The sequence below is a fragment of the Poecilia mexicana genome, unplaced genomic scaffold, assembly GCF_051168715.1.
Source record: "Poecilia mexicana isolate PSO_F unplaced genomic scaffold, ASM5116871v1 scaffold_1, whole genome shotgun sequence".
Lineage (NCBI taxonomy): Eukaryota > Metazoa > Chordata > Actinopteri > Cyprinodontiformes > Poeciliidae > Poecilia > Poecilia mexicana.
Genome location: NW_028263370.1, coordinates 14,134,664 through 14,162,129, shown reverse-complemented (window position 1 = coordinate 14,162,129; position 27,466 = coordinate 14,134,664). Strand labels below are relative to the sequence as shown.

Genomic DNA, 27,466 nt, shown 5'->3' with positions numbered 1-27,466 from the left:
TAGGAGATGTTTACAATAGAAACTTGAGGTATAATCTTACAAGCAGCTTCGCAGGTTGCACCTTACTCAGACCCGAGAACGAATGCAAATTTTTTTTTCTCCAACTTCTGGCAATAAACATATAAATATCCAACATGCTTTTTAAACCAGGCTGCACAACCTCTTCTCACCTTCACTCGGACAAGTTTAACTTTATTTATCCTTGGTGTTGTTTGGCATTGCGGCATTGTCTCCGCACATTTGCCTCACAGATGGCACATGGAGACTAAACTTTCTAGCTAGGCTCAAAGAACAGCTCATTTTGATGCAAATGATATTTGGCTCCATTTCTACCTAACTGCAGTTATAAAGGGAGGCGTTGTTTGCTTGTTAATGTTTTCCTTATCATTTATTAATCACCTATGAGTTATTTATGAGGTAGAAAAAAAAACAAAAAACACTTTTATGATCGCTCTATGCGGGTACCCATTACATCAGCCGAACAAATCATGAACGCTCATGTTTTTGTCCTCTTTATTTGTTCTGATTAACTTCACTGCTATGAACAATATCTTTTGTGTTTCTGCGGCTGTTTGGTTTGTCTTCGTCACAAAGCTGGATATCATGCCAAGTTACTGACTAGGCCAAAAATGAAGCCAAAGCCAAAAGATTTCAACAGCTAAACTGTGATCGTCACTCGCTCCATTTGAAATGTGAGCTCTAGAAACATTCAATAACACACACTCATTGTATTTAATTGCATATTACCATTTAATGTGATGCATAGCATTTGGGCAAACGGTAAACATGACTTCTTAAAACTTTATTTCAAAGACAGCTTCTTTTTTAACCACTCCTCCATAGAGGACAAAATTGTGAAATCTATGTGTGATTGTTGATCAACGGCTCTCTGATTTTAATGCCGATTTTTGATCTGATCTTCACCTTCCGACAATTTTAAGAACACACAGATTACCGTGATGGGTCTATTCATAATCTTACTAAATATTCCTCCCATGTGTGATAAGACTGATCAGAATGACACCAGGACCGCTCCGAATAGGAAATATTCAACATGTTTGAATCCCGAGGACAAACAAGTAACTTATTGTTCAATGTGACGTGTAGCCAATCAGAAAGCGAGTTGACAGACACACGAAAGGGAATGCAAAGTACATAAATAAGTTGTAAAAATACAACTGTCATGGCGCATCAGAAAGTCCAAGTGGACATCAGAGACATCTTTTTGTTTCTTGTCTGTTAAAAATAGTCCGCAATCGCCAGTGCTTCTTCCTCGTTGGTCATGCTTGTTCACTTTGAACTCATGTTTGATCTTGAAAGGTTTTGCAAGACTTCCCGTCTCACATCTTAATGTTCGTGAGTGAAATCTTTGCAGTGGCGTGTTGCATTTGCTGTGCGGCTTGACACCGCTCACTGCTGGACTCCATGTCTACATCACCAAACTTGTGATGTTTTGTGTTGTAAAATGTGAGTTGTAAATCAACTGACAGCTGAACCAGGTGTTAGGTATGCCTGTAGTTGTGCCATACAGTTTCTATTTTCAGAGGATGGACAGTTTTGTTGGCTTCATGATGTTTCTTCAGCAATATTCTCAAACAAACCTCCATGGTTTTCAGGGAAAAGCTGGATTTCACACTGGAATTAAACACAGCTGGAGTCTTTTTTTCCGATTACACCACTTCCGAAGGTAATCAGTTGCACTGGATTTTATTCTGGGGTGTCATATTGTCTTTTTCACTTCAGTTCTGCGATTTGATAGATGTGTTTGTCTATCACATCAAATCCCTGTGAAATCATTGCTGTTTCTAGGACTAATATGACAAAAGATTAAAAAAAAAAAAAAACGGGTATGCATGGTTTTGCACAATGATATAATAATATAAACAACCAGTTTTGACGTCATTTACATTATCTCGTTTAAAACCTAAAGTCATCCCTTGCACAATGGACTTTTTACTGCAAAAATAAATGGCCCCACGTTGTACGTTAAGCTTCAAAATAGGCCAATAAAGCAAAAACAAACCAATTAAGCTCGCTGTGGAAACTTTCCTCAGGTACCTGCCTGCTGCAGAGAAAAATCACTGACTATGCAGTGAAATTCTACCTTCTGACACATTTGCTGGGGAAACTACCTTTCTGCTGTGCAGTAAAATGTTCCTAACAGCTCCGCTGTTGTCATTTGCGAGTCCCAACATCTATGACTCATGACACATCTCACTCGACTACTGATGAGTCAGACTTGGACTTGACAAGTTGTGATGCAACTGGACAGAATGATAGTAACGTGGAATTTAATACAGCACCACCACAGGTCCGATCAGGTGAACCGGAGTTGTTGATGCTTTGAAGCGATGTGATTTCCACGGCGCTTAAGCGTTCGTCGGCTCCGTCAGACGCCCCTGCTCGCCTCCGTTGCTCATGCTCTAACAGACTCCAGCCAGCAGGAGAACGGACTACCCCGGCTGTTAGCGCCGCTTCTGCCAGACGAAAATAGAAGCAGGAACGCGAGCCAAAAACAACCCAGTATTTGTGTTTCACGACCGCCGTTTTCAGAGGAGATCCATTTTGGCTGCGTCTCGGCGGTCTTTTCTTTACCTCGTATGCCGTGTTAAAAGCCCGGGTATCTACACAAACATTATGTGCTTTGCGTGCAGCTCTTTCTATCTGGCATGAGCCTTTTGCTGACTGCGAGTGGCTTTTGAGATTCACATCAGGATAAAAGCCTCAGCTGAATAAATGCACTCAGAAAGGTGGGTGAGAGGGGGGTAAGAGAAGGAATACAAAGACACAAAAGAAGGGCAGTCCCGGTCAATTGTAAGAGAGCAAACTTATGCAGTGCATTTGTGTCAGCACTCAGGTTTGCTCTGTTTAAGCGCGCACGCCTTTGTGTGTGGGTCCGTGCATGTGCTCCCCCTGGCGTTGGGACGCTACTAGGTTGCGTGTGCGTGTTGCCCCCCCACGCAAAAGCCAATGAGTCAGAGCGGTAGCTGTAGCTGGCTTCCTTTCGGGTCAGTTAGCAGCACCAAGTGGGTCTGAGGAAGGCACGTTAGAAAGCGCCCCCGTCTGCCGCCGTCTCACCACGAAACACGAGGAGACAAGAGAGAACACGATTTACACTAACTAGGCCATCGCTGGGTCATTTCACATGAATAATGTCATTTGAGGATCTTTACTTTCTCTGGGCGCCAGCGCCTCTCCGCAGGCCGATTCAGCGACTCTGGAAAGTGTGATTCATGTTGTTAACAGACCCTCGCGTTTTGGCTCAGTGATCGGATTAACTGAGGAAGTTCAGCGCCTGGATCACATCTTGGATTATTTTATTCGCCGTTGCAGAAAAAAAAAAAAAAAAAAAAACAGCTGGAGAAACATTCATGACATGTGTCTGTGGCATAATGATGAGCCAGGAGACACCCTCTTGTTAAATTATTCCAGCCCACGCCATCATCCCCCACCCCTCACCCAGTTGCTCTTCCCCGCTCCTCTTGCTGCTGTTCTCCCTTTCCTCCCACTCTCTCTCCCTATGCTTCTCTCTGTCTATGCTGCGCGCTTCACTTCTTTACGCTTCATAAAATCCAGACGGGACCCCTCGCATACGTCCCGCCCCCAGACTTGTCAATCAAGCCCATTTGCCTCTTAGCAACAAGGATATCAGCATGCTCAAGCTCCTCCCACCACTCCATTCTCCATCTCCTTATAGGGTAACATATCTGTTCATCAAACAAATGCCAAGTACCCAACCTCTATAGTGTATTGCATTACACCTCTTTAAAACTTTATTTTTTACATTCTTATATTGCAATTACAGACCTGAGTAGATCAAAACCAAGAAATGCTTTATTGTTCAATTGAAAATTTAAGAAATACTTTGTAGAAGAAATTTTCACTGCATTTTGGGATATCTCTCTAACTTCTTTCCACATCTGGGGACTGAAATGTTTGTCCATTCTTTGCAAAATAGCTCAAGTGTCAGACTAGATGGAGAGCAACTGAATATTAATTTAACAGCCACACCACATGATTGCAGAATTCGCTCCATCCATCTTTTCAAATACCTTGCACGTCATAATACCGCCACCACCACCGTAGGAATGATTTTTGCAGTTCAGTACTGTCTCTACCCATATTGTACACCTAAAAACTTTTTTTTTTTTCTTTTTTGTAAATTGCTATTCTAACACATATTTATGCTTTGATCTAAAGGTGGTCATTGCAACCGAACCAGTAAGTTTGGCTTGCTAAAAGGTGAGCCTTTGCTCTTGTTTTAGTTTTTCCTCCAAGAACTCCCTTTATTCAGTACCAACATCCATCTTCCAATCATCAGCATCGTCATCCTAATGGTCTCAACGCATTAGAATCCCAAATTATGAAACGCATGGTCATCACAAATTACAGAAAGGTTTAGAAATAGTCATTTATAACCACATCATAGGTTTGGTATGAACAAATAACAGATGTTGTGTCGATACTTTTTCTTGTTTTATATTCCATTCTATCGGTTATATATTTAATAGTCTTTGTTCTTTTCAACTATTTATATTCAGCACTTTCGACATTGCTTGCCATTTTTAAAAGTGCTTCATAAATAAAGCTGACTTGGCTTTCATGTCCCTGCTTAAGACAGGCATCCCCGCAGCATGATTCTACTGCCATCATGCTTTACAGTACTGAGATAATGAAATTTTTGCCACACAGCATTTTGCATTTAGGCTGCAAAATTACATTTTGGTCTTGAGTGACCAAAGAACTTACTTTCCACATGTTTGCTGTCTCCCCGGCAAGCCTTATGGCAGACTGGTCCTCTTATGGCTTTCTATCAGCAGTCCTTCTTATTGTACAACAAAGTCTGACATCTCCACACAAGCTGCAGCCTTTTATGAAAAATAAACAGTCCAAAACAAAAAAGAGGGGATGACACCTGACAAACATGTGCAGGTGAGCACACAAGCTCTCTAAACGATGTGTGTTTACCCAACTAGCACAGAAAGCAAGGTATGACCATGAAACCAGTTTGGCTTGTTCAGGAAGGGCTCCGCTTTAGGGCGACTCATGTCCTGGCGTCCAGTTTGCTTTTAAAGAGCGCACGCAAGCCAGCTGGAGGATGGTGTTGTCACTGTCAACTTCACCCTACGAAGAGTCAATGAGGGCAACCCCCTATCTGTCACAGAGGCTGTTTTATTTTTTATTTTTAATAACGCCTCACAGAGCGCCGTTCCAGGGCCAGCAGAGACGACTGCTAAGGAGGCAGAACTGTCACGGCAGCTCAAGACTGGAGTGCTTTCATAACTCATCTTTTTTTTTTTTTAAGTCCAAAAGGTGCTTAACCTCTCACAGCTCTCCCAAACTACAGTCTCCTCCTTCCTCAAACCGGCAAAACAATTGGCACAAAATGAGTGACTCATGCAAGTTGCCACAGCAACACTGCTCATTGGGATCATTTAACAACCTTTATTGTAAAAACCCAAAGTAGAATCAATAACCAGATTTAGGGAGGTGTAGGTGGGGGCGTATACTCACAACCCGTTAACAGTTTGTGCAAGCGTGGCAGCATGTGTTCAGCTTTGGCAGCAGGTAGGCGTCTCTCCCTTGCCTTGGGGCGCACGCTTAGGTGGGGCTTGAGAAAATATTTCAGTCTTTTGAACCTGATCTGCTGCTCCAGCTCCTGCAGTAAAAGGCCAACCTTACTAGCGCATGCAGTAATATGAGGGAGCTAATATATTACCCTCATCGTACGGCACCTTTACACACTCATAACTGCAAAGTCAGCTCCAATAGCGTCCCAATGGCCCGCTCCAACAAACCGAACGCATTGTCACATCTCCAAGTCCGTCACCTCGTCGGTCTATTTCCGCCCCAAGCATGCAAACTGTCCAAAGGTATCCAGTCACCTTAAAAAGTATATTTCCTGATCTCATGCTGCTGTTCTCTTTTGGTTTTCCCAGCCCATCCCCCTCTCTTCCAGGGGCTCTTAAATGAAAACATTGAGATAACAGCTGCCAGGGCCCCAGGGAGAGCAAGAGGAGGGAGAAAAGAGGTCAAACAGTAAAGAGAGCACGAATCTAAGGTACAGCTGAAAAAGAAGTGAACACACACACTCACTCACTCTCTGATCCTGACTCACTCCAACTGAAATGTAATATGAACATGACACTTCATGCACCAACTTTGCAGCCCACTGTGTGTGCTTCGGCTTCTGTGTGTTTGTGAAATGTGTGACAGAAATTACAGTGAGGAGGTGTTTGGAGCTGAACAGGAGAGATGGAGACGGAAACAAGAGAAAGTAAAAGTGAGTAACAACAAAGGGAGGGAGAGAGGGAGAGAGAGAGAGAGAAAAAGAGAGAGAGAGAGTAAGACAGGAGCAACTGTTCACTGGACACCTGTCCCTTTAGCTCAGGGGTAATGTACAGAGACAGCTGCAGGGATAATACAGACTTTTAACCAACCTTTCCTCCTCCCCAAAGCTCCTTTATTTCCACTTTTTTTTTTTTTGCTCGAAAAAAATGTCTAAAGAGTTGGCGTGTAGCTAAACTGCTCCATCCAGCTGTACGATCTAACGCAGCGAGCGGCCCGCTCACATGGATTCCTCTGAGCATACATAATACATTGCCGAGCACAGTTTCTGGCAGCGGCAGCTCTTCAGATTGCGTGCACACTTCTAGCTCTGGGCAGGGGAACAGATGCCACAACAACGGCGGTAACAATAATGCATTGCCACTCGTGCGTCTCGCCGTGGCGAATCATGATTGCGGCCGTTACAATCTCGCTGTCATCCACTACACTAGTTTCTCTGTTTGTCGGCCGAGTCCTAACAGGAGTCTGGCATGTCCTGCGCGGACCACGGTAACGGGTCAAGTAGAGTCCTCGTCTGTTAGTACTTAATTAGCGCTTAATGCTCGGTGACGGTGCCCGGAGCTCTCGTGCCGTTTCCCGTACTGCAGCGGCGGAAAGGTACGGAGACAAACACTCACCGACAACACGTTAGGATAGTACAGTCCCATCATCGTATACTGTGCAACAACTCCAACTGTCGCCGCTCCTCGCTCCTTTCCTCTTCTCGCGCTGCCTCGCCTTCTCTCCCTCTGTGTCACCTCACCAGCTCCGTCTCTCTTGTCTGTCTCACAGATTCAAAATCTCCCTCTCTCTGCCCCCGCTCGCTCCGTCTGCCCTGCCAATCCCCACCCCACCTCCTCCTCCACCTCCTCTGCTGGCCTCTGTCCCTGTCACTCTCCCTCGCGTGCCTTCTTCTGTATTCCCCCTCTCTTTCCGCTTCTGTCGTCTCCCACTCACTCTTTTCTCTTCTTTGCCTCTCCCACTCGCTCCTTGCTTTCCTTCTACCCCCAGCCTTCCTTTTCGCTGCTGTGCCCTTGCCTGCTCATCTCTTCTGTCTCTTCTCCAGTCCTCCTCCTCTGCTCCTCTCTCACCCAGAAAGCCTGACGCCTCCTCCCCCCTCCTACTTCCCTGCTTCTGTCACACCTGCAAACTTTCCCCTCCCCTCTGCTTCCTTCTCATGTCGCAGTCCTCCCCTCCTCTTTCTCTCTCTTCCTCTGTTCTCTTTCTCCATGTAGGTGAGTTAACTGGGGCTGCTGGCACCACTGGGAGAGAAAGACGAGACTTTCCCTCTTCTTCCCTCTATTCCTTCTCAGACATGCACCTTGTTAGGAAAACGCACTGCCAACTGCACACGAGGTTTACGTTTTTGAGCAACGTTCAGGAGACATTGCTTCAGAACAAATGCCATCAACTCAAATCACCAAACAGAGTGTTAAAGGGCTGCTAAACCTGTTGGGGTGTTACAAAATGGCACATTTCTAAGTGTATGCACATCCTTTTGAATAATATATGAAGATGCACAGTGAGAAATAACAGCCGCAACTCAAAAATCTGACCTTTTTCTGATCAGTAAACACCCAATCCCTAAGGGTTAACAGGGACGGGTGAAAGCTAGTTTTACAACAACAGCACTCTCTCTCATACACACAGTTGGACGTCTCTCCTCCACATAATGTAAATAATGAATGAATTCACACAGCAGGAGTTTAGAAAGAAATATTCTGAATGCTACTGTGAGGTCCAAAGCTTTGCAGAAAATAGACAGTAACACATCAACTACTACACTGTCATTGGTGCATCTCAACCAGCATAACTTTAATACTTTTTGTGCATGAGAATACAGTGACTAAGCCATTCAGTGTGTGCTATTTTTAGCATTCATACAACATACATAAACATGTTTAGTTTCATGATGTTTATAATGTTAAAATCAGTTGAAACAGCTAAAAAAGTATTTTGTAAAAACCTAAAATTATAATTCCTCCCCATTAAGTGCGTTTGTCAGGTGGCCACTGGTGGCTTTTTGTGTACGGTATCACAAAATACAGGCTAACGTCACCAGCTAGGGGGGCTTCAAACGTGCTGGGACTTCATAAATATGCTTTTAGTACTGCCATCGTTGGGCTGGTGACGTTGTACTGTGGTGGAAAAGATTTGTGTTCTGCTAAAAGTAAATCAAAGTACTGACACCCTGTCCGTATTGGATATTTTTTCTTAAACAGGGATATTCTGGGTTTGCACCTCTAATCCTCAAGGAAAGTGATTTTTATAAAACAAAAACAAACAGGTTGTTAAAACCATTTGTGGTGTATCTCTGTGGATTTACAGCTTTGTAACACAATGATACAACAGCCTACTTCGTGCAACCTACTTATGACTTTGTGGGCTGAGAATTAGAGCGACAACTGGGATGTCTTACTAGGCCTGTCACGATAACAAATTTTGCTGAGCAATTATTTGTCAAAAAAATTATTGCGATAAACAATAATATTGTTTCAAGACCTTTTGACAATGATTTAATGGGAATTATGTAATAATGCATGCAATTTCCTGCCATAGATAGATGCACTTTATTTTCAAAAGAACACATAACACTGGAACTGATAAACAACCAAAAACAAAAATAAATAGATTCTCAGTCTCCATTAACAAAAAGCGTACTTGAATAAAAACTAAACAACATAAAGCCAAAGTAGAAATAAATACTACTTTAAGAGTGCCGATTATGAAGTCTGTATACTGTATTGGCCTTCAGTAATCACTAGATTTAAATAGAGAAGATGGGCACATCCTGATGCAATAGTTCACACTACATGATTTTTTGCCCCCGTTTTCCCCTTATGACAATTTTACAACATTTCACGATCCAAGATTGTCGTGTCACGGCGCAACCCGAAGTCCAGTGGACATTGGAGATGATATGTGGAAACAACATTAATGTTTATTCAACATTTCAAGAAAGAATATAGAAATGACAAGGGGAAGAGTTGGAGCCAAATTGCTACCGCAGTTGATAAACCCGGTAACTTTTCAGCTGTTCTTCGTTAACGTGACATAAATGGGTTATAATGATTTTCATTCAGTCAGGATTTTACGCTGACTCTAGCCACATGCACCACAGGTAGATTCTAGTAAAGCATTGATTAATGCCCGATTTTAAAATTAGTTAACTGGACTTGTAGCCATTATTTTGTGCCCATGTGGCTGGACACCACACTGCACGACGAACCCGATTGAACCGTTTTACCTAGGATTTCTGTCGGCTAATGTGTGGTCTCAGGTTTTGAAAATGGGCCGACAACTTGTGTAGTGTGAGCTGGACATTACACTAAGGATATGAGGAAGGGAGGGTCAGTGGAGAGCACTGGAGTTGAGCCTTTGTTCATTCAGTGTCATCAAGAGAAAGAAAAAAGGCAGGAAGAGACGATAAAGCCGATAATTAAAATGAGGCGGATAGGTTTAATTTATCGTGCGATTAATTGATTTATCGTTTATCGCGACAGGCCTATGCCTTACGTTTTCTCTCCATTTTGGTTCCACCTCTGTTTTTGTTCAACTTGCTCTGAGGAAGTCGGTGACTAAGACCAAAAGCTGAATGGCATAAAAAAGATCACCATAAACACATTTTAGGAAGAAACTGTCATGAAAATACACGAAAACAGCTGGTGAACAGAGTCATATACTAAAGCAGTAACAGGTGACGCAAACCACATCCCTCTCTTGTATGGAAATGGTCACTGAAAGGAAGACTCAAGAGTTAGCCATTTTCAGCATAGGTGAGAGATTTAAATATGAAGTCACATGTCAGGCTGCTGCTTTTAACTCTAGATTTTAAAAGGCTGCTTTCATTTTCACACCCAGATGTTATTTTTTTATTCTTCTTTACGGTGGGATCTCCATTTTCTCGACAATACGAAGACTGATATGTACAGCTGGCTACGCTAAGAATGTTAAAGGTTAAAACAGGATGTTTAGTAAGTCAACTTTAAACTAGTAAAACCTTGCATTTGCTCCGGACAGATTAAAAACCATACTTATTTGAGCTACATAGAAAAGTATGCACATTGGGTACATAGGCCGTTAGAATATTAATTGTAGAGGATTGCATCACATCGATTCTGGTTAAAAACTTTGTGACTGGCTCCTTATTTTTCAACAAGACATATTTTTAAAGGCATATTTGTTTTAGCTTGACACGATGAGTTTCATCAGGAAAAAGGAGGAACAGATTTTAATATGGAAAAGTTTTTCAGCCGACACAGCAGTGTTTTTTTTTTTTTTTTAATAATACGTTTTATAATAGAGCCTTCCCTTAATTTATTTTGGCTGCTATAAATAACTGCAGTCGTGCCTAACGGTCTTACATAACGATTAGAGCTCTGGCAGTGTTTGAAGACCTTGAATTTGAGACTTTAAAAAGGAATAGGAATATTCAGAGATTTTTGTTATTTTGGCATAAAATATCAGCTGCCAGGCTTTCTAAGATACTTACAAGATATTCATATTTCTTTAACAGTACCCCTCAGCTCTGCCCACCGTAGCTTTCCACTAAAAACATAACTACCTAATTTCTATCGCTGAAGGATTCATTTCAGCTCTCTCTCTGCCTATTAATGAGTTGTTTCTCCCTTCACACACACACACAGCTCCCTCAACTCTCCAGGCTCTTCCTTTCAGGAGCCTTTGATCGCATCATTCTCACACTCCTGTTGACAGTTTAGCACCTCAGTGTTGTGGAAATCTCCGCTGGCCGGCATTGTTTTCTTCCTCCCTGCCCCGCCTCCTCCTGACCAGTTCACACCTCCAAGCCCCAGGAGAAAGCCCTGACTGACGTCTCAACATCCCAGAAAGAAATTGCTCAACACAAAGCAGAAAAAACTTTATGAGTAGCCTTGAAACATCATCTAGAAAGAAATGATTCAAAGCCTCATCATTTTCCAATGAAATAAAATCCATCTAATTGACTCCCAGGCATACACAGCATCTATTTAGCTGTACTGGGGAGGAAAAAAACAAAACAAAACAAAAAAAAAACCGACTTGGACTGCGGCAAATAAAAGCGCATGAGTGAAGACCTAAGACAGATAAAGAGCCGATAAAGCAGCCAGAGGTTGCTGAGCATCGCAGAGAGCAAGGGATGAGGGGATTACGAGCAGAGGCTGAGAGGATGAGTGGATGAACACAGGATGATCTAAGGATTAACCACGCAAACTGAGCAGCCTAATAACACAATCAGCCAACTAATACAAACAGATTGTATACTTACACACAGACATCCGCACAAAAAACATGTGATACGGCTGGTTTTTCTTTTAGGAATTAGAATTTTTTTTTATCCTATATTTGTGGGCAGAACAACAAGAATCCCCGTGTGTTTAGAGGCCTAAAGATGAAAGAAGTGTGTCCTGTGAGCCTAAAAGATGATTACTATCATCGAGGACAGAGAGGAAAGTAGGTGGAGGATAGGAATAGATGAGTGATGGTTGTGGAGGCACATCTTCCTCTACACAACCATTAAAGTGAAATCTACACCCCCACCTTGTGGCTTACAGAACAACACCGAGCCATGTTAGTGCTGTACGCAGGCTGCAGGAATGTGGCTTATTATGCAACTAACATAATACCAACACTTTCACAGGTGCTCTTACCTGACTGTGAGATGGGTATCCATGGTAGCCGAGGGTCAAAGGATCGTTGTTCTGAAAGAGAGGAGCGGATTTTTTTTTGTTGTAAACATGGCCTGTAATTTCAAAGGCAAACAGACACTTTGTATTTTCATCACTCGGGAAAGCAGTTTCATCTCTTGTCGTGTCTCTCTATCTGACTTTACAGTTAGAAGGCATTTGTGTGACCCCCCCCCCAATCAAATTAACTCCACTGGTGACACACTCCTGCAATCTCCTCAGTCAGCCTCCTCTCCAGTTTTCCACCCGGCGGATCCTTTTGTCTGCTTGTAAAGACGTGATAACGGGGGCGAGGGAGCTCATGCGAGCGGCGGATAAAAGGCAGGAAAAGAAAGAACGAGTGTTGGCGCGGCTCTTAAAATCATAAATAGGTCAGGAGTGTCGGCGAGCGTGAAGCCCACTGGTGTGGAATGCCATCATAACCTCTTATGCAACCTCTAACAAGTTCCTTTAAATGTTCTGGCTGCACGGAGCAAAACTTGCTACATCAAACGTCTGGAGGAAGAAGCAGAGAAAGTCATTCCGGGCCAATTCATCCCTTTGCCAACTCGCACCCCCCATTTCGTACCTACATGTTGCAATTTCGTCCAACTCTACTTCCATTTTGGATGTCTAAATTACGTTTACTCAAATGGATAGTTCAGGATTTTCGTAAGGTCAGTTTAAAAGGTTGTAAGCCGTTAATCCCTTATTGGCAGAAGATGATGACTCTCTTGACATCGTACCATTCCAAACTTGCTGGGCCAGGAGGCTAACGCTAACAGTTGGTCCATAAGGAGCCAAGACAAAGTGGACTTTTACAATCACAAAACATCTCAATTTCAGCAACATATGATAATGCTGATGTATGGACCTTCAAACTGACGTGATGTTTTCATTAGGCGATTATTTACCCAGCAAATAGATGTAGGAGGCTGTGTGCCAATAATGTGAAACACATGTTTAGATGGATATAAGTAAATATCTTATTGGAATAAAAATGCATCATGTAAATACCCCATTCAAAATATTCTGATCGGATTCACCTCGATCAGAATGAAATTGTAATCCGAATGAGAGGATCACAAGAGCGATTGTTTATGCTGACGGATCATTTTGAATGGAATGTATTTAAGCACTTCTTCTTATTAACAAGGCAAGACTCGGTATCAAGGGAAGCAAAATTGTTTTAAAACTGGCTTGTTATGGTCCAAACTTTGATGGATATTTATTTTCTTCTGCTCTCTAATCCTGTAATGCAGGAAGACCAAAAACATATGTAGCGTAGCCTGTAGCTTAATTAGAGGGTGCAGTAATGTCTCAACCAGTATTAAAATCTGGGATCCATTATGGGTGCTCATAATGGACAATCTACTGCGTTTGTTTCTATGGAAGTGCAACTTTTTCTGTGTATTTTTAGGAACATTTTACAACTCTGCATATGTCCGTGCTTCTATTCAAAATAAATACTGGTGAATGTAAACCACATCATAATTGGATTTAATTAACTCTGTGCCCATATAAACGATACATTTGGATTATTTAATCCAAATACAAGGAATTTTGTGCATGTAAACAAAACTCCTGAGCCAAAACTCCTGAGCTGGAGTTACTTCCTGAGTTATCTTGTCCACCTTCGCTGCATGCATGCACAGTGGGATTTCTGCAAAGTTAACAACTTAATGCAATCAATTGTTCGCTGTCACTCAGGAGGAGTGTTTGCTGCACATCTGCAGTTTGCTAGGTTTCCTTAGGTTGAAAATGTAACTTGAGTGCACTGCTTGATAACGGAGATAAACTGTAACGTGTAAGCCACTTGGAATCTGTTCATATGATTGGATTCAAGTGACTTCTTTTGGTGAAGCGCCTCGAGACAACTTTTGTTGTAGATCGGTGATGTATTAATAACAGAACAAAGTTGTTCCTGACAGAGTGAATTCCTGATGTAAAGGAGAAGCATTGTAATGTGCAAAAATATAAGAATCTTTTAAGTGAATTCCATCAAATCATCAAACTCAATTTACCGTGTAATCGCCAACTTTTCTGTAAATATGTATCAAATGCAAACGTGACAGCAGTTTTGTTGTTCATAAAATAGTATTAATAGTACATTTCTAGGACTGAAATTGTTTCAAGGCAGCAGAAGTCCATTAGTTTTCAACCTTTACTAGACCGGCCACACGCTTCATCCTTTAGGACCAACTAACCTGGAATTTCTCCTTAGTGAAGATGCCAAGACAGCCATCTACTGCAGGTTAGGCATGGGCCAGTTAATGATATCAAGGTTTAACATTTATTATTTTTCTAGGTGTGGTTTTAAAACAAGTAAAGTTTTCCACATTACTGCTGAAAAAGCATCATGAGATGCCAAAGAAAGAGCCAGAGCAACTGGTAGTACAACACTAAAAATGACTACTGCACATATCTTTATAAGAAAGAAAATATAACAATCTGAAAAGCTACCAGTAAAACAAAAAGGACAGAATTTTATTGTGGAAACTGTAACAGTACCATCCATCACTCCTAATAATCCAATAATGCTGTTTTAAAACTATATTTGGCTAGCCATGAGTGCTATGCATGTTAAGCAGCTGCCAGCATTGCTTAAATCAGTTTCTTATATTTTTCATATAATGACCAGGATTCCAAAATGGTACAATAAGCAAATGTACAAGAAAATTACACCTGAATAAAGAGGGTATATATTCTATTTTTAAGACTATCAAAAATAATTATCATAGCATTATCATAAACTCAGTTACCAATGTGTTACATTATTTTAGCGGCAATGGGAATGGGAATAGGTTTGTTTAAAATTTTGTGTTTAGTATCATCATGTTGCTCAAGGTTGCCCTCTGTGCAAAGAGTCTACTTATGGCATCTGCTCTGAATTGGTACTACAATAATAAACTGAATTGAAACTATAGCATGAGAATCTCATAAGGCTCCATGCTTCTTAATATATCTTGGGACCAACTTTATGCAGACTCATAATGTTGTTGTTCCAGCTATTATGTAAATGTATTTCATTAAAAAGAAGACTTTTCACAGCAATTACAGCACACTCGGAAAACAGATTCTCCTGTCCCTGACTTCATATCAGCAGATTACAAAACATCTCCGCTCCTCCCTCTTCTCTCAGTCCTTCCTCCTCTGATCTTCCTTTCATGTGGAACCAATGTCCCCTCGTCTGCTCTGTCCCCCAGGGTGGAGGAGGGGAGGGGGGGAAGGCACTTTGCTCTGCGCACATCGCAGCTTGAGTTGCCTGATTAATACTGGAGCCATCTCACTCTGGACCCCATGAGGCCATTTCACTAAAACTGAGCACAATGTATCCAAATGTAAGAGGCAGAAGCGAGGAAGAGGAGGGAGAGGAGGAAGAGGGAGCAGGAAGCGCCTTCGTGATTGAAAAATACAGCTTGTGCGAGTCTATCTCGGAGCCAAAAATGTACTTAGTGATCTGGCTTTGGGAGGTAGAAGCTCTAAATAATGAATCACCTCTTAGAGGCTTGAATAACATGAATAAAGTATAAACCGTCTTTTGCAACGAGGGCAAACTCCGAATGCAACACACTGCAGGTATGGAGGAGCAAAACAACACCCGGAGAGGAGACGAAAAGGAAAAAAAAGAAAAGATTTATGGAGCTGCACGGTGCGTGGAAGTAGAGGGGGGTGCTGGGTGAAAACACACATCTGGAAACATCTGGAACTCATATGTGCGAAACACTGAATATGGAGCCGGCGATATAACGGAAAATGGACAGGGGGAAAAAAAAAGATGGAAGGAGCAAAGACAATGACTCATACATGAGCGGAGTCATGTGCTTAATTTCCTTAAGGACCCGGGAGAGCTGAGATGAAGGAGGGAGGGACGGGATGGGGGGTGTGGAAGAAGCACAACATGAGTGAGTCTCACTCTCACGCTCCACGCCACACTTACTTACACTGTATATGAGAAACAAAACAACTGTGTATGTCATGCAGTCATGCTTGATTATTTGAATTCTGCTGGCAACAAAACGAAGCACGGACGGTTCCTGCCTGGGAGGTGGTGACTGGGTTATTTTTGCACCGATTAGAGTTTTGTAGCCAATTCCTGGTTTTATAAAGCTTTTTAAAGTTAGCCAATTTCAATTTTTTTTCTTTTGGCAAGAACTGTAAAAACAGCATTACATTTTTCCAGGCCTCTTAATTATTCGTATCAGCAGCAGAGGCTATGTCACACACACACAAAAAAAAAACAATGATTGCGCAATGACGTCTTAAGCTGTCTTTAGCCTCTGGCACTAGTGACTAGCGCAGTTGACGAGGCTAGCCTTTTGAAAATAGCAGTCTGTGCATTCCTCGAGGATGTAGAGCCCAACCTTAAATCAGATTTTCAAAATGCTGCCAACATTTCCAAATCAAGTATATTCCAATAATGACAGACTAAAAACACAAAAGACTAAAATATTCGTAAACTTTGCTCTCCTTCATTAAGTTTCCTGCTGAAAGTCTTGCTCTCTCTCGCTCTCCATCAGCCTAAATTCACCACAGACAGCTTATAGTCTTAAAATAGCTTATTTTATCTCTGCTTTTTATGACTTATTTTCAAAACACTTCACCTGTATTGGAAATATCTAACTGTCGGTATTTTCTCACCCCAATCAAACCAAGCCCAGAGACTTGGTTTGACTGGGGACCAAAAGTGCAGCATTTGTTACATTTTCAGCTGGTGCAGTTCCCTTTCACACTGCATTGTGTCAAACAAGTCAAATTAGTTGAAAAACGAGCCCACCCTCTCACCTGTAGTAGTCCTGCATTGAAGGCAACGGCACGAAAACCTCAGAAGACATGAGTGCAAACTCCTTCTTTGCAAAATGGAAGCAAAAATGGAGTTAGCGTCAGGTTTTAGAAACTGTTGGCTTTCTCTTTGGTCTTTTAAGCCTTTCGCATTTGCTTAGGTTGTATTTACCCAGAATTCCCTGCGCTATAGTCCGTTTCCTACATACGGAGCAGTCTCTAGTCCACATACGGATTCAAACTGTGTTAGAGTTCACTTCAGTTGGAATGAGACCTACGTTTTTAGGTGGACCCGCACTGGCTGTTTTGGTCTGAATCAGAGTTTGATTGCAAATTTACACCTCCACACACAAACTGGACTTTCTAGGCAAATGAATTAGACTTTGATTAAATCAGACTAAACAGGGGTGGTGTATGCACCCTATGATGATTCACTGATAGGAAAAGTATCAGATTTGGGAGTTTTTGACCAGCAGGTTATCAGTCAGTCTTGAGAAAAAGCAGAAAATCATCCTATGCCTGACATCAAGCATTTTCATGGTGCATCTCCAGTTTCTAGGCGAGGGCATACACAGTGAACCGGTGACTGTGCAATCAGGAGAAAATAAGAAAATGACCTGAAGACAACAGATTGTAAAGAGGAGAGGGGGGAGGAGGATACATGGCTGTACAATCTATTGAACACTTCAACCTCAGTGCTCCAGCAACCACTGCAGGTCACAGCAGGTGCTTGATGGTAAATCTGGTCACAGGACCCATGTCTATTATGATTCTGCCCTGGGTCGGCTGCTTTTCTGAGGAGGAACCGCATTTTTATTACCTGAGAGTTAGCCTTGCTTGTTGCAATGCAGGAGACCACATACACTCAGGAGGATGTGAATCCACTGTTTCCACAGCACGTATGTGCTAACCCTCCAGGCAGCCAGCCCAGCGATCTGAAGTTTGTTTTCCCTTAATACACCTCACATTCCTTCGACTTTTCACAGTAAAACTACACGTGCTTCCTCAAGGGGATGTTGGCTGAAGTCAAAGTGGATCTTGGAAGCTAGCTTGACACTTCGGGAATCAAGATAATCACAGCAGCATCAGCTGCTAAATCACGTGCTACACAGCGAACACCACGGTTCACTGCACTGATCTTAAACAGAGAAAGAAAATACAGAGTTTCTTCCCCCCCCCAATAAATTACTTCTGATCTGATAAAACAGAATCAACATTTGCTTGTTGTCGTTTACTGCTCATGATAATTGCACATAATTATTTGCTCTGCCTCACTGCAACATCATTTAAGTGAAAGTAGAGACTGAAATGTGGCTTCTGGGAATAACGTCAGTGCCTGTATGTGGAAAATACTGCGGCCAGTGCTCTGCTCTGACACTTTAGTGGGATTTTGATAAATGTGCTGATAAAATTGTTAAAAAAAAAGTGTTGGATTGGGTATCACACTGGCTTTAACCCGTCATCCCCCTGGTGTGCAACTTCAATAATGTCTAATTGCTGACTGGAGCAGGTAACTTAGCACAACAGTTTTCTTTCCGTTTCTTTGTGTATTATGTTTCAGTTAACTTCCAGAAAATACAGCAGATACATCCAGGATCATGTAGTGTTGATATCAGCTTCAAGAAAAGTCTGTATTACAGATATTTTTCTCTTCCATCAGGCTCAAATTTCCGTAGGAAAAACAAATTTCTGTTGGCAGTCTTTCTCATAAACAACAGTTTTCAAAGTTTCAGACTTGGCATGGAGCAGATCAGGTAAACATTATATTGTCAAAAGTATTTACTAATCTACCCTCAAACACATATGAACTTGAGTGACATCCCATTCTTAATCCATAGGGTTAAATATGACGTCGACTCAGCCTTTGTACTGATAACATTTTCAATATGGTTGGAAAATTATTAATAATTATGGTGTGAAAACTAAAAGAGAAAGACAACAGTCTGTCAAGCAGCTAACTGAACAACCTGACAAAAACATAGTTTTACTACATGCACAGCAACAGATATTGGAGGTTTATCTTGTATTTTTAAATCCAAGTATCAATATGATAAATAATATAACTATAATAAAAATTTTATATTACTGACTTTTTTAAATAAAAACATCAATTTATATGTTTCTGGATTATTAATTTAAAATGCCAGTGCTAACATCATATTTTTAATCAAGGTTATATTATGAGAATCTCATATTTATTCACGCCTAGCACAGACCCTCAGCCCCAACATTGGCAGCTAGAGTGGAGCAATATCATGTGAATTAAGATAGAGACTGCATTGCAGATGGAAAATTATTGACTATGATGAAGCAAGAAGGTTATCAGACCAAAGGAGAGAGAGAAAAGTGAGAATGGCTTCTAAGGCCCCGACAAGATCTTGTCTCTCGAGACAACAAAAAGCTGTGATACTTCTCGTAAAAGTGAACTCTGTCTTGCAAATTGCTATCTAGTTGGTATGTGACTGTCTGCTAAAACAAGTGGAAGCTATTATTAGGAGCCCCATATAAGAAGGTGAGCACTTTGTGGCTCCTATTTTGAAAAACAAAAAAAAAATGGAGGCAGTTTCTTGACTCTTCCATGTTGTTCGTGGTTAAATATGACTAAAACATTACTGGCCGTACTCTGCAGTTGGGTAACAAACTTAGCACCAGATTCATACCTTCTATGTTGTTGCAGATGGAAACGTTCTTGAAAACAACCATTTTTACAGGCAAGTTGAAATCAAAATAGAAAACCTTGGAAAAAATGACTAAAGGCAAATGTTTTCAAAGGAAGTGTGATATATATATATAGAGACAAGAAAAGTCTGTCGAAAAGAGGAAACTGTATGCAACCTACAATCATTTAACTGCTTTTATTCAAGAATGACATTTTGTCTTGTTAAACTGTTGCATGCATGGTTTAATGTTAAATCCTGTGGTGGCATTATGACCCCCTGAGACAATTTTTTTATTACTGAAAGCAGATTTTCAAAGAATGTGATAAAATCTTGCTTTGTGAGCTAGGTGTATTATTGTACCCACCCCTGATTTGACCTAAAATAAACAAAATGCATTAATGCAAATTGGTAAAAAAAAAAAAAAGTGGACGTATTTAAGTATGGAAATTAAATGAACCAGAAAAGAGACATTTCAGATTTTTAAGTAGCTATGTGACTGACTTGTCATCACTACTATCAACCAGCTGGCTGTTTCAGGTTAACATAATCTTTTCAAATAATTACAGATTAGTTAAATGTTTTTTTTGTTTGTTTTTTTAGCTCTTACTCTATATGATATACTGGGATTATCTCCAAATGTGGGCGAAAAAGGCTCAAGAACAACAGAACCTCAATTCATAGAAAAAAAGCTATGGCTGCTTTCCTATTTCCAAATAAGCAGGTCTTATTATACCGCTATGCACCAGAAACACAGCAGGAGCAACACATCACTCAGCCGCAGTTCATATGGGATGATAACTACACTTTAAGCACATCGGCTCCTCAGCAGAGCCGCATCCCAAAACACTGCTGCTACCTCAGAAATGCAAATCACTCCAAAGGTTTTCCCCAGAAATTTATAGCAGCCCTGAAAAATAAAAAAAAGGGTTTTCAATCTGGTGGATGAGGACATTTTTCTTACTGATGTTTTCGTGTCGTTTCAGTGCTGTGGCCAAGATAAAAGCATGGAGGGCTGAACCACATACATTACTGTTCTGGTCCACTCATTTGTCCTCTGGGCTGCCACTCCAGACAACTCCTTATTAGGATCGAGAGAGCCCTGATTCCTACACAGAGCGACAGCATAACACCAAGCACTCCACGGCAGGCCAGACGGATATCGAAGCCGACAACCTCCTCTCAACATTCCCAATGATCTGACTTGAGCTGAAGATGAGAGGTGTTATAAATCCCCTGCCACTCTCAAAATAAAAACAGGACTTCCCCCAGTGCAGCGCATGAATATAAAGTAGACTGATTATATGTTCTGAAGTCAGCAGCAGTGAGCCAGACACCAATGTAAAATCCAAACCCTTGGTTTTAAAGTACGGCTCAAACTCCTGTTAGACCCGCAGCCGTTAATTTGGCCGCATTAGCTGAACATTCAGTCACCTCCTTCATGCTGCACTGATTTAGCAATGCTTTGTTGCTTAGCTAAAACTCTGCAGATATGATTTGACAGAGCATTTCCACCCCTGCACATTGATGACGTCACACCAAGAAAAAAAAAAAAAAAAAGCAGCAACAATGACAGAGTGGGTAAAAATCTCATTGTTGAATAGTGGTGGCATTAACATATTACTCACTCCTTCAACCACACCCAAATGTGCTGTCTTCACATTCAGGTCAAAGTTCAAATCTTGCCATTAAAAAAAAAAAGAAATTGCCATAATGTCAGCAATAAAGGTTTTTTTTTTTTTTTTGCTTTACAAGAAGGATGGAAAGGATTAAGTAAGGGGGACTCTGTTGCTTCTGCGAGCTGGGGCAGCTGTAATATTTTCCATCCCCTGCAGATTAGCTTAACAGACACACTTCTCTGCACTTTCATACGGCTTTCTTGGAAACAAGTTTGCAAAAGTCGGAAAACTTAAGGTCATTTAGTTTGACTCTAGAATATGTATGGCGTCACCGGGTTGGAGGAAAATAAATACGGCACCTTGCAAAAGTAAACGGAAAAAGTTCAAGTAAACCACTTTTTTCACGTTTTTCCAGTTAGAACAACAAACTTCTATGTTTTCATTTAGCTTTTCTGTGATAAGACCACCATAAAGCAGTGGAAAGAAAAGGTTATTTGGTGTGGCTTTTTTTTTTTTTTTGTAAATACAAATTTGAAAAGTGTGGAATATATTTTTATTTAAGCCCCTGTACTCTAACACCTGGGGAATAATCCAGTTCTACCAACAGTAGTGAACAAGGCATTGTGAAGAGAAAGGAACGGGAAATTTTAGGTCTTTAAATGAAACATTACGTGCGTTCCTGCCCTGAACGAATCATCCCCTTGGTGAAGCGTGAGGGTGGCAGCATCACGCTGGAAGGTGGCACTAAATACAAGACCAATCCAGGAAGAAAACTCAACTATGAATCTGAGGCAAGACTAAGAAAAAAAACAGACAAACTGAGCTGAAGCTTTCTCATAAAGGCAAACAAGCTCTACACGTGCAAAGGAGATATACATATCTTTTGTTTTGCTTTTTGTTTTAAATGTATTTTTGCCTGTTTATTCTTTTATTACACTATGTTAAATAAAGTCAAACCAAAAAAAAAAAAAAAAGAAAAAATACATACCCTGAAAAACTTGCAACAAAAGGTAGTTCTAAAGAGATTGGCTGAATACAAAAGCATGTGACTCTTTATAGATTTTCTATGTAAAATCATTTGAAAATTAGACGTAATTTTCTATTTAGTTCATAATTATGTACTACTTTGAGTTGGTCTGTCAAACAACTTGAAGTTTGCAGATATGTTACAAAATATGAGAAGGTTCAAGGATCCATCTTCAGTTTTTTTTCAAACGCAATGAGCTTTAACAATAATCAGTGTAAACAAGGAGACGATAATATGTCTATAAAGGAATTTCTTTCAAAGTCAAGCTTAAATTAACTGTTGGAGTCACAGAGAACCCAAATTTGCAGCTGTTTATTGCTCTCCATCTCCATTCTAAATTAATTTTCTGATTCTCTAAACAAATTAATATTTAATTTATGGCCTGTCAGAAGTAATACACTGACAAACATCACATTTCACAGTGATGACATTATAATGGACATTTTCAGCTGAAAGGCTCAAAATTGTTTTATAAATTATGATTGAAAAATGACTCTACTAATTGATCATACTGGTGTCAGCCAATTTGAGCAGCTCCAAACAGATAGCAATATTAATCTTCATTTGCCACCTGCTACAAATATCTGGGCATCCACTTTGTTCTTGTTGTTTTAAATAAGAATCTTTGATCCCTCCAGTATCCACAGCGATCCCATAAGCTGGAAACAAAGCCTCTTTACTGCCATTGATAGTGCAAATCTGCTCCTGCAGTACCAACAGAGACTGCCTTTGAGGGGGGTGAGAAGGGGAGAGGGTACCTTTCCCACTCTCATTTCCGGACCGTCCGGCCAGGCAGTTCGATACGTTTTAGAGCCCGAATACGATTGATCCGACCCCCACCACCACCCAAAACACACACACACACACACATAAAATCCTCCAATCACGTGTGTAAGTGCATTACAGCAGGCACTGCCTGTCAGCACTCACTAGACAGGACGGCGATCTGAAGGAAGCCATTTAGTTTTCCCAAACAGGAGCAAACAGGCCACTTCACCTCCATTACTGGCTCTTTCAGTGGTGGAGAAATTGCTGTCTGTCTTCCAGTGGAGTACTTCAGCCTACATAATCCACTCTAATGATATCCCGCACATCCCTCTGCCCTTCGGTGATGCTCTATTAAAAACAAGATACGGCCATTTTTGGTGCACTGAGGCCAAGCCGGCTCTATTGTCATTTACTTTTTTATTGCTTAGTATAAAGCAGATAAAGGTTAGAGACATACTTTGATGCATAAACAAGTATAATCTTTATATTATGTGTTAGACTCTAAATGTGTCTATAAAAGGACATGCAGCACTGTTCAACGTTAGTTTTGAAAAAATGTTTTACAAAATATTTATAAAACAATCTGAAGGGAATCAGAAACCGGTACTGGCCGAGGAAAATGCTGATCTGTGCATCTCTGGTTCATAAGGCTAACCCTACATTGGCCAAATAATTAAAGGCTCGGTTTGTTTACATTGTCCACCCTGTGGTGTGTTTTAAGGATATTTATCAACCAGATGATTTTTGAAAAGTTCTAACAGGATGTCTGGGAAGCAGCCTGATGGAGACATGCGTTACATTGTTACAACTCCTGCTTCGTATTAAAAGTCAACTCAAGGCATGTGTAGCTGTGAAACGTGGTGGTATTTCCCTCCCAGCTGGTAATGGAAGCAGCAGAGTGCATGCAGGGCCTTCTCCTGCAGCTCCAACAACAACCATCACTTGAATAAACATGTTGAATAAAAACAGCCTTACTGTTCTTAAAATATGAATCGACAATTGTCCTCACCTGTCCAATCTCGCCGATCCCTCCTGAGCCGTCGATTCTGGGGCGCTTGCACTCAGCCCCGGTGGAGTCCACCAGAGCGGCCGCCGTCTGTCCATCGGGCTCCGGGTCTCCGCGCTTCATGCCCCGCACGGCTCCTGGAGCGCCGGACGGGTTGGCGTGAACCCCGGCCATGGTGTCCAGCTCCCTGTCCCGGTCTATGAGAGCCCGGGACACCGGCAGCATGATGGATGCAACGTCGGTCGACATTAACATTTAAAAAAATCTTCTTTTGTTCCTTTTTTCCCGAAATAAACCGAGGCTAAGACCGCCTACTTAATTTTCTGCACCTCCGTGCCTTGAGCCTGACAGTGGACGATAATAAACGTCTTAATAGGACAAGTTGTTGTTTTTTTTAAGTTGGGCCTTTCTATAACCCCCCTAAAGAGTTGATGTCTGTAAAAAAAAAAATTAGCAAATATCTAATAGCCTGCTTTGTTTTTACTCTCAGCAATTATGAAAATGTCCCAGTAAAATAAAAGCAGCTTTAATTTGAAGCTAAGCAGGTAGCCCCTCTGCTGTCCGTGTATTTATTTACTGCGGGGCTGCCTTAGAGGCCTGCCTTATTTCAGACCATAACAAAACCAATTAAACACACCAACTGACTGCTGAGCTCAGTTTCCGTTTGCCCCGTTTTTTAAGCCTCCTCCTCCTCCTCTCCTCTTACCGGAGCCGAGTGTTTAGAGAGCGGAACACCGACAACAGCCTACCGCAACCTCAAGACGAAGAGCCCCTCAACATGTCTTCCCCGTCGCCTTTTTCCTCCCTATCAGCCACAGAGAAGTGGTTCACTGAAAGTCAGCCCTCCTCATGAGCTCTTGTCCATGTTAGTCCGCAAGAGGGGGGGGAAAAAAAGCTTTCTCTGGCTTAAAGTGGGGGGAAAAAAACCAACCAAAAGGACGGACGCACAAACGGAGGGACGGATAAACGGACGGAGGGGCTGCGGTGTTTCCTTCTCCCTCTCTTGGTTATTATTTTCTTCCCTCTCCCCGTTTTTTTTTTTTTTTCCCCGGCGGTGTGTTCCTGTAGCGTGTGTGTTACAGAAAGGAAACTGTCCACCCTCCCTCCTCCTCCCACTCTCCTGCTGTATTCATTCCCCTCCTCCTATCTTCCGCTCTGCCTTTGAACGCTGAGCCAGGCAGCCATGCAGCCCGCAAAATGCACGCAGTGTGCCGCAGTGCTTCCATACATTTTACTGAGGGGAGGTGTGTTTATGGGGAGGAGGGAAAGCCCTGCTTTAGGAGCCTCTCTGCTCCCCACGGTCCAGATTCTTTAAATCAAATTATCCTCCTTACATTTCTACTTGTGTTGTTCGGGTTTTCCAGCTGTTTCCATGCAGACACCTCACATGACTAAATAATAACGGGGTGGGCTTCTCTGCGAGATTTCATGCCCAACTCATTACACAACCATTACCCAGGCCAAGGTCCTCACACAAGCCCAGCTGTGAGTCATGCAGCTCACAGAACCTCATGTTCCTCTGGCAATTTTATTGCTTGGATGACACCCAGTGGTCAAAGGCTACCAAGGGAGGAACACATAAAAAAAAGGTACAGAGAAGGCTTTATTGACTCCTAAATAAACTGGTCATAAACATTTAAAGGACATGCTTGTTCTTATACTCAGAAGGAATAAGTAGTTAAATCTAAATGCAAACCCTAAACTTTCCAGACTTCTGTCCTTTCCTAAATGTACCCAAATGCAAACTATTTGGTAATTTGGTGACCTAGTTTCAGTCAAGCATCTTAATGAGTCACATTAAACTGTGAACCACAAATTGAGTGTATATGAGGGAAAACAATGACATCACTTTCACCAGATACTGGGCTCAAAAGTCCTCTCAAATCTCCAGCGCCTTGCTTAAATATTAACACCCCTTTGACTTTTTCATATTTGGGTTTTGAGATTTCATGCGACAGACCAATGCAGAACACGGTGAAGCGGACGGAAAATGGTTTTCAACAGTTTTTACCATCAAAAATGTGAAAATTGTGGTGTGCACTTTGTAGCACCATCTTTCACTGACAGCATCTGTGAAACTAAATTTTCAGGTTTTGCCACATATCCATCATTGAATTTGGACTTTCTGGTTATTCATTACTTTGATCTAATCCACTCCCCTGTCTGGCTGTATCCTTAGGGTCATATTCCTGCTGGTGAATCTCCACCCCAGCCTCAAGACTTTTAAGCTTCCAATTGTTTTTCTCCCATGACTGTCCTGTATTTAGGTCCATTTATCTTCCATCAACTCCAAGTTCCCTGTCCTTTCTGCAGACAATCCCCATAGCGTAATGCTGCTACTGCCACTACGGCAGCTTCCAGGTGACGATGCACTACTTTGTTTTAGGCTATCGCATACAAAATACATTGAACTTTGTGGTTGCAACATGCCAAAATGTGCAGAGCATCACAAAGGATTGTACTCTTACCATTCCATTTCACTCTACACCAAACTTGCAATATAAGTCAGAGAGTCCTGTCATCTTCAGAAAGAGTCTACTGACTCTGGAGTCATCAGGTGTATCAGAGATGGTCAAGAAGCTGAAGACAGAGAGTTAGTGGACCACTTTGGCAACAATCATATCTTGCATGCGAACAAAACAAGATTCTAGATTTCATAAGAAAAAGGTCAAACACTTTCTCTAGAGAGGATCTGGAGGTGGTGGAGGCAGAAAAATACTTCAGTGTTAACATGCAGACCAAAGGATGAAGTCATCTACAAAAAGGGAGGGGGCAAAGTTTATTTTGTGGTTTCAGGGTTTGCAGCAATATGCCACGTATCTTTTTTTAAAATCTGCTGTGGAGAGTAAAATCTCATCTGTCAATCTGTTGCGGTGGCAGCATCAGAGCCGGGACTTTAAAAACTTCAAACAAACAGATAAAGAAAGCTGGTCCTGTTCTGGGAGATCTGGAGATGATGGTGAAAAGAAGGTTTCTCAGAGAATGAAGATCATGGACAACCCTGAGCATCCTCTTCTCGACTAACAGGAAGACAGAGGCTCCTTCGGAATACAAAACTCATATTTGAAGAAACTCTAATACGAGTCCTCTTAGGATGGTAGTGTTTTTTTATTAAATTTAAATGCATTTTCTGAGTTTTAGTAGCACAGTAATTCAAATGTTTCCCTTCATATTCAGACATTAAATCGCCCAGTTTTATTTTTAGCAAAAGGAATGTGCCAGTGTTTGCAGATGGGATTATAAATAAGTTTTCTTTGCAATATTTGGAGTAACCAAACATGGCCCAGTGGTATGCAATTACATTAGTGGTTAAGAAAAAAAAAAAAGTTCTGTGGTCGAATAAATTCAGAGATTGGTAGGCTTAGTAGTGGGTGAAAAGAGGATGTACTACATTTGCTTATTGGCTTCTAAATAAGAGAAATTTAATATTATTTACCTTGCTTTCAGCCATGAAATCTAGGTAATTTAATACACTGCATTGCAAATATTTTTCCCATTGGCAGATGGGTTTAGGTGTCTAACCTCTTCACAACCCCAGATTAAATTGCTCCCTCTCAGCATGTGCAATTTAAATAAACTTACATCAATTGAAACAAGCTGTGTTTTTATGGGCTACG

At 41.4% G+C, this 27,466-nt stretch overlaps 1 protein-coding gene across 4 annotated transcripts in view; it reads right to left on the bottom strand.

The window, feature by feature from the left end:
- rbfox2 (RNA binding fox-1 homolog 2) overlaps window positions 1-25,240 on the bottom strand; it is a 50,784-nt gene extending 25,544 nt beyond the window's left edge. The window contains exons 1-2 of one of the 4 annotated variants that reach the window (XM_014982406.2): window positions 23,853-25,240; window positions 11,976-12,026 (exon numbers count right to left, since the gene is read on the bottom strand). In XM_014982406.2, coding sequence (XP_014837892.2) covers window positions 11,976-12,026; window positions 23,853-24,104 — 303 coding nt within the window. In that variant the 5' untranslated portion in view covers window positions 24,105-25,240. Of the gene's footprint in view, window positions 1-6,965; window positions 7,476-11,975; window positions 12,027-23,852 lie in introns of those variants that run through there. The other 3 variants (XM_014982391.2, XM_014982383.2, XM_014982416.2) reach the window with 3 other exon arrangements.
- Between the last annotated feature and the right edge of the window lie 2,226 nt (window positions 25,241-27,466).